Genomic DNA, 12,957 nt, shown 5'->3' with positions numbered 1-12,957 from the left:
GGATGCCTCCAGCTTTTCTTTTCTTTTTTGAGGTTTCTCTGGCTATTCGGCATCTTTTGTGGTCCATACAAATTTTAGGATTGTTTGTTCTAGCTCTGTGAAAAATGCTGTTGATACTTTGCTAGGGATTGTATTAAATATGTTGATTGCTTTGGGTAGTATAGACATTTTAATAATATTTGTTCTTCTAAAAAATATTATTTTTTTCCATTTCTTTGTGTCCTTTTCAATTTCTTTCATAAGTATTATATAGATTATTTCCCTCTTTGGTTAGGTTTATTCCTAGGTATCTTATGGTTTTTGGTGCAATTGTAAATAGGATTGATTCCTTAATTTCCTTTCTGCTGCTTTATTATTGGTGTGTAGAAATGCAACAGATTTCTGTACATTGGTTTTGTATCCCGCTACTTTACTGAATTTGTGTATCAGTTCTAGCAGAGGTTTGATGGAGTCTTTTGGGTTTTTCATGTAGAGTATCATGTCATCTGCAAATAGTGAAAGTTTGGCTTCTTCCTTTTCAGTTTGGATGCCTTTTATTTCTTTTTGTTGTCTGATTGCTGTGGCTAAGACTTCCAGTACTATGTTAAATAACAATGGTGTGAGTGGACATCCCTGTGTTGTTCCATAGAGGAAAAAAAGCTCTCAGGTTTTCCCCATTGGGAAGATATTAACTGGGTTTTTCACAAATGGCCTTGATTATGTTGAGGTATTTTCCCTCTAACCTTACTTTGTTGAGGGTTTTTATCATGAATGGATGTTGTACAGATCCTTTTTCTGCATATATTGAAATGATCAGATGCTTCTTATCCTTTTTTTTATTAATGTAGTGTTTCATTTTGGTCAATTTGCAAATATTGAGCCACCTTTGTAACACAGGAATAAATCCCACTTGTTAATGTTGATTTTTAAAAAATGTATTGTTGGATTCAGTTTGTTTGTATTTTATTGAGAATTTTGCATCAATTTTGACCAAGGATATTGGCCTATGATTTTCTGTTTAGTGGTGTCTTTTTCTGGTTTTGATATCAGGGTAATCCTGACCTCATAGAATGAATTTGGAAGTTTTCCTTCCTTTTCTATTTTCTGGAATAGTTTGAGAAGAGTAGACATTAAGTCTTCTTTAAATGCTTTTTTTAGAATTTGCTTATGAAACCATTTGGCCTTGAACTTTTGTTTTTTTGGGAGGGTTTTGATTACTGATTCCATTTCTTTGCAGGTTATAAGTCTATTCAAGTTTACTATTCCTCCATATATGTTTAATATCGTAAGAAGGTTTCCAAGTATTTTGTGGAGTGAGTGTATCATTTTACATTTCCATCAACAGTGTAAAACCTCACCAACATTTGGTATTGTAATAACTTTTTATATGCTTATAGGGTTTTGTTTGTTTGTTTGTCTATTTTCTTTTGGTCATTCTAAAAAGGTAAAACCATTCTGGTTTCACTTTGAATTTATGTACTAATTAATGAAATGATCAGTCTTTCATGTGATTATTAGCCTTTTTCATACCTTCTTTGGTAAATTGTCTTGGCAAATCTGTAGCCTATTTTCAAATTGTGGTTTGTTATTATTAAATTGAAAAAATAGTTTACATATTCAGAATATAATCTTTATCAGATGTATGAAATGTAAATATTTTCTCTAAATCTATCCCTTTTCTTTCCTTAATGGCATCTTTCAAAGAGCAGAAGACTTTAATTTCGATGAAGCCCAATTTATTCATTTATTTTTTTACAGATTATGGTTTTGGTATAGTATCTGAGAAATCTGTGCTCCATTGCCATAATAGTGGTGAAAGCAGAAGTGTTTGTTTTGTTCCTGATTAAAGAGTGGTAGCATTCAATCTTTGGACTTTAACCATGATGTTACTAGTTGGTTATTCATACAGCTGTTATCTGTTTGAGGAAGTTCCTTTCTATTCCCACTTTGACTAGATATGTTTATCATGGATCAGTGCTGGATTTTATTAAATGCTATCTCTGTGCCTTTTGAAATAATTATGTGTTCCCTTCCCCTTTATTCTGTGACTTGGCTCTTAGGAATTAACCCAATGATACATTCCTGGGTAAATCCCACTTAGTCATGGTGTATAATCATTTTTTGTAATTCTAGATTTGGTTTGCTAATATTCTGTTAAGAATTTTTGTGTCCATATTTATCATATTGTGGTGTCTTTTCTTTGCTTTGATGTCAGAATACTAGTTGCCCATAAAATAAGTTAGAAAATGTTTTATTTTTCTCACTTTCTGTAAATGTTTGTGTAGAATTAGTAATATTTTTCATGTATTTTATAGAATTTATCACTAGAGTCATGTGGCCTTAGGCTTTTCTTTGTAATTAGGGAGCACATTTAGATTCAAGGTAAATTTAGTTTCCACTGCTGTTACTTCTTATCAATCATTCTCAGATCTCTCTAGCACATGCATGTAGCCTCTCTGTCAGCTAGGGATGTGATATAAGGATAGTTTATCACTACCCTTAATGGAAATATTACTTCCAGGATTGTGTCTTTGATTTTTATCTTATCTGTCACTAACCCCAACTGGGATTTCAATCTCAGACTCATAGTGCTGCTGGTTTTACATTCTTTCCCTACCAAATTTGCTACTTTATTCAAAGTGTTAATGGGTGAAGTTTTTTGTCCTCTTCACCATATCTAGAACCATGTTGCTGACATTTAATTTAATAGTTTTCATGGCCAGCTCTGACTCTGGTAAAATAACAGCATCAACTGATCTGAGAGGGCATAGGAGCAGATTCAGTAAAGAAGACCACAGTTCCCACTACTCTTGATTTTATGGCAGCTTTTCATAAATACTTCTCACTTTTTTGTTTGTTTTGGTAAGTTTTATAGCCCTGAAATGGTTGTTTTGACAACTTTGCCCAGTTTATGCTTGTTCGGGGAATAGATGATTTAACTATATATTCTCTTTCTCATAGCCCCCTCATGTACATTTATCTGTACAATTTTCTTTATTCTGTGTCTAACTTATCACAAAATCTAGCACTGATCCATGATAAATACTCTCACATAACTAGGAATAAAAAGGGACTTCCTCATCTGATAAAGCTATCTGCATTTTGTAGTTTTGCAAGCTTCCATCTAAGATCAATTCCCTTTAATGTGAAGAACTTGGTGTACATTTTCTTTAGTCCAAGACTGCTGATGATAAATGTTCTCAATTATTGTCTGAAAATACCATATTTCATTTTGAAAGGTATTTTCTCTGCACATAAAATAGGAAGACAGTAGATGGTTTGTTTCTTTTTTGGAATTTGTCATTCAATAATCTTCTGGTTTCCATTGTTTCTGTTGGAAAGTCAGTGTTAAATTGTATGATTATGCTTTTGCTTTTCATGCTTTTTAATATTCTGATTACCTTTATCACTTTTTTTGTGGTTTACAGCATTATCTTTATGATGTATCTTAGTAGTTTTATTTTAATATTTATTGTATATAATGCTTCTTGGATGTGGGATTCAATGTTTTGTCAGTTGGGACCTATCATCCTGAGAGTAGGAATTATGTTTAAAAAATTAAAAAGAAAATCCAAAGAGACTGGTATTTAGATGAACTTTACCAATTTTCAAAAATGGAATAAGCTTGGAATTGCTTATCTTTAAGAATCAAAAAAGAGTGAAAGAATTACTTTAAAAAAAGTGATCAGGCTAACTTGGAAATGGTTCAAAATTATTAAAATGTTCAGTTATTATTTACAATGCAGGTAAGGCTTTTATATTTTTTTGTTTTACAATTAATTCCATGAATCTTTTTGCAAGACTTCAATGCTTTACCTAAATCTTTTTGATTTATAAATGATATTCTAATATTTCTTTTTATTGAAGGCTAATGATTTCATTTATGGGTAAATTATAGGGATCTGCAGTGTGGAAAATTAATATGTGAATATAAAAAAGAAGAAATAATTAATATTCCAAATGCCACTGCTATTTATGCCAACATAAATGGACACATCTGCGTTGCATTGGATTTTCCACATGATTTTATAATTAGCAAAAAGATGTGGGTAAAAGAAGGAACTGTTTGTGGTAATAATAAGGTATGTAGTCTTTTTCCCCAAATAAATTCTTAATATTTTATACTCTATTTTCAAATACATGTTTAATATTTTTCTCATAATTGAAGTGTGCATTTGATTTCAAAAATAAAAACTTTAAAAATAAGAAAAAAACATTTTAAATCTACATTCATGCAGATTATTTTTCTATAAACATTTTATTGGCTATTTAGTACTTTTTTCATTGATATTAACGTATCTTCACTGAACGGAGAATCGTACTGTTCTCTCACTAGATTTTTTAAAATTTTTTTTTAACGTTTATTTATTTTTGAGACAGAGAGACAGAGCATGAACGGGGGGAGGGTCAGAGAGAGGGAGACACAGAATCTAAAACGGGCTCCAGGCTCCGAGCTGTCAGCACAGAGCCTGACGCGGGGCTCAAACTCACAGACCGCGAGATCATGACCTGAGCCGAAGTCGGTCGCTCAACCGACTGAGCCACCCAGGCGCCTTTCACTAGATTTTATTAAATTGTCTCATGGTACATAGAGATGTAATTCATGCCATGAATTATCTTTTAATAGAATTACTTGAAAAGAACTGTTAAAATAATATACACTCATTTTAGTGATGAAAATAATAAAAATGAGATAAAAGCAAAATCATTCAAATGCATATATATAAGATGTGACTACTTTCCATGTTCATGGACCTTCCAACAACTATTTATATACCCATACAAACAATTGTGAAATACTTAGTATACTGACCATATTTTATATATATGTGATACTTGAATTTTTTTCTTCCAATATCTTATCTAAATTCAAGTTAACATATAGTGTCATATTGGTTAACATATAACATGATCTTATATGTAGAAAGCCATAAACATTACACAGAGATACAGAGATACACACACTATATTAGAACTAATAAATTCAGCAAAGTTGTAGGATACACAATCAGGACATAAAAATCAGTGAGTGGAATCTCTACATAGTAAAGGTGAACATTCTGAAAAGGGAATTATGTTATCAGCTCCACTTATAACATCAATAAGAATAAAATACTTAGGAATTAACTTAATAAAGGAAGTAAAAGGCTCGTACACTGAAAACTATAGTTAACATATAGTGTCATATAGTTAACATATAGTGTCATATTGGTTTCAAGTGTAGGATTTAGTGATTCATCACTTGTATATGCAGTGCTCATCATCACAAGTGACCTCCTAAATGCCCATCACCATTTAGCTCATTCCCCCACCTACTTCCCCCTCACCCTCTTCCTATGAGTGAAATCATATGGGCCATCTGGGGCTACTCTGGGCTTGCGTTGTATCAGATCAGGAGTTTCCTAGAGATGTGGTAACACCAAACTGTAGGGCACTTTCCTTGTGTTGTCTCCTGAGAAGGATGGTGGGCAGGGCCTATAGTCAGACCAGATGCCCGTCTCTAGTCCACTGCTGAGGCTGCAGTGGCACTGGTACGTGTGATTATTTGGCACTCTTCCCAGGGCAAGAGTCATGTTAGAGTGGTGCTGGCCACTATTGGGGCAGCTTGCACACTGCTTGTGGCACTACTTTGGATGAGCATGGCCAAAGGCATATTGGAGGCAAATATTTGTAGAAGAACTCAGGGGAAGGGTTAGCAAGGTTTGTGTGGGCCTGCTGTGGTGGACAGGCTATGTCTGCAAGAGAATGCAGGGGCAGGGTGGCCTACTAGCAAACTAGATGGAATGTTGTTGCTGTGCTGTTTCACACAGGTGTCTGTGTGTCTAGTGTATGGGAAGGAGAAGAGAAATAGTGCCCTCCAGCTCCTTTGTTCCTGGAAAAGTCTCCCAAAGATCCCTCTCTTCCGGCTCAGACTCAGAGATTAGTAAACAAATCTCCCTCTCATATACCCCATATACACTGCTGCTTCTGTGCTCCATCTCCACGGGGCTGTTTGTTGTGCTGTCTCTTTAAGGGCTCAAGTTTCCAATTACCTTTCCTGGCTCTCCCAGAGCCAAGCCCAGTGATTTTTAAAGTTCCAGGCCTTAAGCCTCACTGATTGTAAGAACTTGTGAAATTATGTCCTTCTGGTTTTCAAAGCCAGATGTTATAAGGATTTGTCTTTCTCATGTGAGTTCCTCATGCCTGAGTATTCTGGTGTGAGGGGTTCTTTCTCTGTTTTCTCCACACCTGAGGTATCTCTACCTCCTGTGGACAGTCCTGTAATTCTGTTGAGCTCTGGACTATCCCTTCATACTTTCTCTGAGGTGGTCTTTTTTCTACATTTAGCTATGGAGAGTCTGTTCTGCCAGTCTACAGGTTATTTTTGGGAGGTTGTGTACACTGATATGGGTGTTGTCTAGTTGTATCCATGGGACGAGGTGAGCTTAGGATTCTCCTACTCTGCCGTCTTCCCTGGGGGTGTAGCTGTGTGTTTTTAATAGATAGTGCTTACTATATTGAGGTAGTTTCCCTCTACTCCTAATTTGTTAGATTCTTTTTTATCATTAAAAGGTGTTCAATTTTGTCATATGGTTTTTCTACTTCAATTGAGATGGTTGTGTGATTATTTCCCCCCTTTATTCCTTTAATGTAGTGTATTACATTGATTTTTGTATGTCGAATCATTCCCACATTCCATAAATTAATCCTACGTGGTTATGATATGCAAATTTTTAATATGTTGCTGAATTCTGTTTACTCATGTTTTGTTGAGAACATTGCATTAATATTTACAATCAATATTTGTTTGTAGTTTTCCTTTATTATCGTGTTCTTGGTTTTTATATTAGGGTAATTCTGGCCTTATAGAATGGATCTGGAAGTGTGCCTTCCTGTTACATTTGTTGGAAGAATTTGAGAAAGACTGATTTAAATATTTGGTGAAATTCTGTAAATATTTAGTAAAATTCACCAATGAAGCTATCTGGTCCAGGAATTTTCTTTGTTTCAAGGATTTTGATTACTGATTTAATACCTTTATGAGTTATAGGTCTAGTCAGATTTTCTATTTCTCTTTGATGTAATGTTGGTAGATGGGGTGTTCCTAAAAATTTGTTCATTTTATTAGCTTATCCAAATGTTGGTGCTCAGTTTTTCACCGTATAAAGCTTGTTATTTCTGTAAAATTGATAGCAATGTGCTCACCTTTATTTCTAATTTACTTATTTGAATATTATTTATTTTAGTAATTCTAGGTAAAAGATTTTTCAATTTTTTTGGTCTTTAATTTTTATTCTCTAATTTGGTTTTCTGTTTTCTCTTTTATTTAAATTCTAATCTTTGTTATTCCCTTCCTTCTGCCACCTCTTGGCTTGTTTGCTTGTTTGTGTGTTTGTTTGTTTATGGTGAAAGTTTAAGTTTTTTATTTAAAATTCTTCTTCCTTTTCTAGGGGCACTTGGATGGGTCAGTCAGTTGAGCTTCCAACTCTTGATATTGGCTCAGATAGCATAGTTCATGGGATCGAGCCCCGCATTGGTTTCTGTGCTGATAGCACAGAGCCTGCTTGGGATTATCTCTCTTCCTCTCTCTCTGCTCCTCCCCTGCTCACACACACTCTTTCTCACTCTCACTCTGTCTCAAAATAAGTGAGTAAACATTTTTTAAAAATTTAAAAATAAAATCATTCTTCCTTTTTAACGTGTTGGCTTATAGTTAAAAATTACTGTCAGCAGTGTTTTCCTGCATTTCATGTCTGGTGTATTGTGTTTTTGTTTTCTTTTGTTTCAGAATATTTTCTAATTTCCATTGTCTATTTTTGTTGACTAGTTTTTTTTATTTCATATGTGATAATTTCACATATTTGTAAATTTTTCAGTGTTGCTTCTGATTTTACTGTATAGTTTCACTTTACTGCAATCAGAAAAGATACTTTGCATAATTTCAATCTTTCCAAATTTATTAAGACTTGTCTTGTGACTATATATGTCCTAATGTATACAATGCCCATGTGCAGTTGAAACAAATGTGTATTTTGCTATTGTTAAGCAGTGTTCTATACATGTCTATTAGGTCCAATTGTTATACAGTGTTTTCACATCCTCTCTTTATTGATCTTCTGACCCCTTCTTTTCAAAAGTGGAATATTGAAGGCTATTATTGTAGAGCTATCTATTTCTCTCAGCAATTCTGTTTATGCCATTATGTGGGAGTTCTGATGTTTGATATATACCTGTTTATCATTTGTATGTTTCTTGGTGAATTTTGATTACTTATTAATCTAGAGTGTACTTTTTTTCTTGCAATGATAGTTGATTTAAAATCTATTTTGTCTGATATTATTATAGCCATTCTCATTCCCTTTTGTTGTTACTTTCATGGAATATATTTTTCCATCCTTTCAATTTCTACATGTTTGTGACATTGGATATCAGGTGAATGTCTTGCAGAAAGAGTCCCTTTAAACATATAGTTGAGCAATGTTATCCATTCTGCCACCCCGTGGTATTTGATTGAAGAATTTAATCCATTAACATTAATGTAACTGATAGAAAAGGACTTACTTTTGACATTTTATTATTTTTATATTTCTTATAACTTTTTTTTGTACATCATTTTCCCATCACTACCTTCATTTTTCTTTAGTTCATGTTTTGTAGTAACACATTTTTTATTCTCTTCTCTATACCTTTTGTATATATTCTATAGATTATTATATTTGTGGTTACTATGGGATTGCATATAGCATCCTAAAGTTATAACAATCTAATTTGAACTAATACCAAGTTAACTTCAAGTATACACAAACATCTACTCTTGTACATCTTTGCCCTCCACACTTTTTTTTTGATGTCAAAAATTACATTTTATATACTGTGTACCCATTAACACAGACTTATAAGTATTTAATTTTATGTATTTGTCTTTTTAATCTCAGAAAATTTCAAAATGTAGTTATAAATGAAAACTACAATACTACTAATTTGTATACTTTCGTCATTTATTTATTGTTACCAGAGATCTTTATTTCTGTGTGTAAATTCTAGTTACAGACTAGCAAGTTTTTATTTATCTTGTAGGACTCCTTTTAGTATTTTTTGTAGGATAGGTCTTATGGTAATAAATTCCCTCAAATTTTATTTCTTTTTAATATGAGAATGTACTAATTTCCCCTATCAAATTCAGCTCAGTTTTGTTGGATATAGAATTCTAAGTTGTCAAGACTTTTTATTTTCCTTCTAGCATTTCCAATATATGAGCCCATTGCATTTTGGTTTTAAAAGTTTTTAATGAGGAATCTGCTATAATTTTGTTAAGGATAATTTGTACATGGTAATTCATTTTCCAATTGCTGTTTTTAAAATTCTATTTTTTTCCTTTGGCATTTTGTTTGATTATAATGTGTTTTGGTGTGAATCTCTTTGCCTTTGCCTTAGTTGGTATTCATTTGTCTCATAGGATTTGTAGATCCATGTTATTCTTCAAACATGGGGCATTTCAGACATCAGTTTTTCAGCTAATTTCCCTGTCTCCTTTTTTCTCATCTACTTCAGGGAGTCCCATAATATGTATTTTGATCTGCTTGATGGTATTTCATAACTCTCTTTATCTTTGTTCATTTTCTTTGTTTTTTTCTTTCTTCATCTAAGACTCCAAAGTTTAAAATGTCTTATCTTTAAATCACTGATTCTTTCTTCTGCCAACCAAATTTGTTTTTGAGTCTAAATAATAAATTTTTAAATTTAGTTATTACATGTTTGCATCATAATTTTTTGGTTGCTGTTTATAATTGCTATCTCTGTTGATATTCTCATTTTGTTCATATATAATTTTTCTGATTTTCTTTCTTTCTTAAGCTATGTTTTTATTTAAATTTTCTTTTATTTAACTTTTTCATATTTAGTATAGTTATTTAAAAATAACATTATGTCACTTAATCTTCTTTCTTTGAATGGACCATGTTCTCCTGTTTCTTTTTCTACCTTTTGATTGTTGTTTGTTGTTGTTGTTGTTGTTGTTGAAAATTGGACATTTGAGAAAACAGACATTTCTTCCAGTGTTTGCAGACTGACTCTGTGCTTGGGAAGTTGGGTGTGCTCTAAGCCTTGGAATCAGCCTGAGGAGAAAGAAAGCTTGTGGTCTTCTCAGAACTTTTGTGATGATGCATCTTTCCTGGGCTTCCCTGTGGCTTTTTTGATTTCCCACATACATGGATATTATCAGATGTCTTACTTTTCAAAATATTCTCATGCCATCCTCTCCTTTGGGCTTCACATGATCTATTGTATGTCTTTACCCATTATTTTTTGCCCCAGGTGCTTGCAAAACTTAAGTCTCCTTACAGCATTCCTGAGCAGTGTCCATTGCTTCCCCTTATCTAAGATTCAAGTTAGGTTAAACAGAGACCAGTCCTTCAGGTAGCTCCCAAGAAAAATACGAAATTGAAAATATGGTTTCCTCTGCTCCCTTCAGTTCAAAGGAAATCATTGTGAACTCAGCAGTTTCCTCCTCCATACCAAGACTATGCCATGCTGGGGAAGGAGTGGGGCAAATTTGATTTTAAAAATTCCACAAAGTTTGGAGTACTTAGGTGGCTCAACTGGTTATACATCCAACTCTTGATTTTGGCTTAGGTCATGATCTCACGGTTTGTGAGATTGAGCCCCGCATTGGGCTCTCTATGCTGACAGCACACCTCTGCTTGGGATTCTCTCTCTCCCGCTCTCAAAATAAATCAGTAAACTCTAAAAAAATTACCACATATTTTTCTACAATTTTAAATTTGGTTGTTTCTTGATTGAGCATTTTCTTGGTTGCCATAGACCATTGACTATTTCTAGAGTTCTTATTGGTTATTTTAGCCAGCTTTCCTTCTTATTATTTTAAAAATATCTCCAAGATAGAACAAGAACTTTGGACTTTCTAATGCACCATTCTGTTGATGCCTCTATCCAGATTATTTTTTCAGTATTTAGTAAAACCTGCTTATAATTCTGTCACTTGTACAGGGTAAACATGATCACTTAAAGTCTATTTGCTTTGTCACTGATGGCCTGTAGAGGAATACTGGCTTCAGCTTCTGGTTACTTTTGTGGAATCATATTGTTCATTTTAACTTTTGTGAACTTAAAATTATTTTCACTTTATCTCTGGTACAGTCATGTGTTCTTTTCAAGGAATATGTGCACATAATTTATTCACTATTTTAAGTCCTCTGTACAAGAAGGTTTCTACAGAATCTTACTCTAACATAGTGACAAGAATAGGAAACTGCATCAGTTTTCTTACCACAAACCAAATTTTCAAAAAATCTGTTTCAAAGTGTTTGGTGAGGAACCATTGTTTTCTTTATATTATATTATATTATATTATATTATATTATATTATGATATGGTGATAAAAAACTTCTGTGATTTTGTAGCTAGCTCCCCACTTTGGATGGTGTTTTTTCCTAGCCTTTCTGCATGGTACAACTGAAGTAAGCATGTTAAAGCCAAAAAACTTTTTTTCATTGCACAAATAGAATACTCATAATACCAAAAATGGCTTCTCAACTTTTTTCTTCTCTAGTTGAAAGAATTTATTTAATGCTTATGAGAGTTATGTTTATCTTCTTCTTGACAACAGCTCTGCAAATTATTTATTTAACTTCTCTGCCCAAGTGCTAGTTAGGTGATAAAGCATCATTGTAACAAAACAGATATATTTCTAACAATAGCAACACTAGTCTGTATCCACAGCTAGAACTTTTATTCTCTTACCCCAACCCCTCAGAATAGCCTGGTCATCAATTTATAATAAGTATATTTCCTTCTTAAACAGAGGTATGGGTTGCCAGAATTATCAGACACCTTTAATAATGTGTTATTTCATACTCACCATGTTTAGCAAAACCTTTTTTGAGAAGATTAATTGTCTGGTTTTAAAAATTAGTATATTATTATTATATATTTTTAAAAAGAGACTCCCAAAGAAATACTGACAATATTTAGAAAACATTTTTATAAAAATAATATTTCCAGTCACATGTTCTTTGGTTTGTCATGTCACTCAGAGATTTTTCATAAGGTCAATAAATGTTTAAATATTTTAAAAATATTAAGCATAGTTGAAAGAAGTCTCAAAAAATAACTGCTAAACTTTTGAGCTTTTCTGCATAGCTTTCCCTACCTCAATCAATCATACTACTACTAAGAGTGTTATATAAACCAGAAACCTTGGTGTCATTGACCCATCTTTCTTTTCATCCTCCAATAAAATCAATTTATCATTAAAATTAAGTGTATTAAACTTTTTAATGATATCTCAAATAGAACCATGAGTTTTCATTACACCATTACCACTCAATTTCACTCTATGGTTATCATTTTCTGGACTACCGTAAGGTGTCCTAATTTGTCTCTCAACATTTTCTATTGCCTTTTCCATCCTTTTTTCTAAAACGTATTTTTATCAGCTATCCATCTTCCATGAAATCTCTAAAAACAACCAATTACTTGCAGGTTATAGGCCATCTTTCTGCTTAAGAATGTAAGGCCCCATGGGTTCCTGGGTGACTGTGTCGTTTGAGCATCTGACTTTGGCTCAGGTCATGATCTCACAGTTTATGAAATGGAGCTCCACAGCGGACTCCACACTGGCAATGCAGAACCTGCTTGGGATTCCTGCTCTCTCCTCTCTCTCTGCCCCTGCCCCACTTGTGCTTTCTCTCTCTCTCTCTCTCTCTCTCTCTCTCTCTCTCTCAAAATAAATTAAATAAACTTTAAAAAAATAATGTAAGACCCTGCACAATCCTGCCATTATAGCTTACTGTCACATCACATTTGGCCTTTTTATTTGTGCATTTCTATATCTTTCACTGCAATATGAACAAAATGAGATTTGTTTTTGTTCACTGGTTTTTTCTCAGGACAGGCATGCTGTAGGACTCAATTATTTAGTGAATTCATGATTAAATGGTTGTTCTCTGTGTACCAGCTACACTGCTGTTAATATTTCTC

General features: G+C 33.2%; 1 protein-coding gene across 2 annotated transcripts in view; it reads left to right on the top strand.

Moving 5' to 3' along the window:
* ADAM2 (ADAM metallopeptidase domain 2) overlaps positions 1-12,957 on the top strand; it is a 134,443-nt gene that overhangs the window by 110,052 nt on the left and 11,434 nt on the right. For both annotated transcript variants that reach the window (XM_015076050.3, XM_053216556.1), the window contains one exon: positions 3,878-4,061. In XM_015076050.3, coding sequence (XP_014931536.1) covers positions 3,878-4,061 — 184 coding nt within the window. The remainder of the gene's footprint in view (positions 1-3,877; positions 4,062-12,957) is intronic.

This window comes from Acinonyx jubatus, chromosome B1 (genome assembly GCF_027475565.1).
Source record: "Acinonyx jubatus isolate Ajub_Pintada_27869175 chromosome B1, VMU_Ajub_asm_v1.0, whole genome shotgun sequence".
Taxonomy (NCBI): Eukaryota; Metazoa; Chordata; class Mammalia; order Carnivora; family Felidae; genus Acinonyx; species Acinonyx jubatus.
The sequence above is the reverse complement of the archived record's forward strand: the minus strand, read 5'-3'. Positions and strand labels throughout refer to the sequence as shown.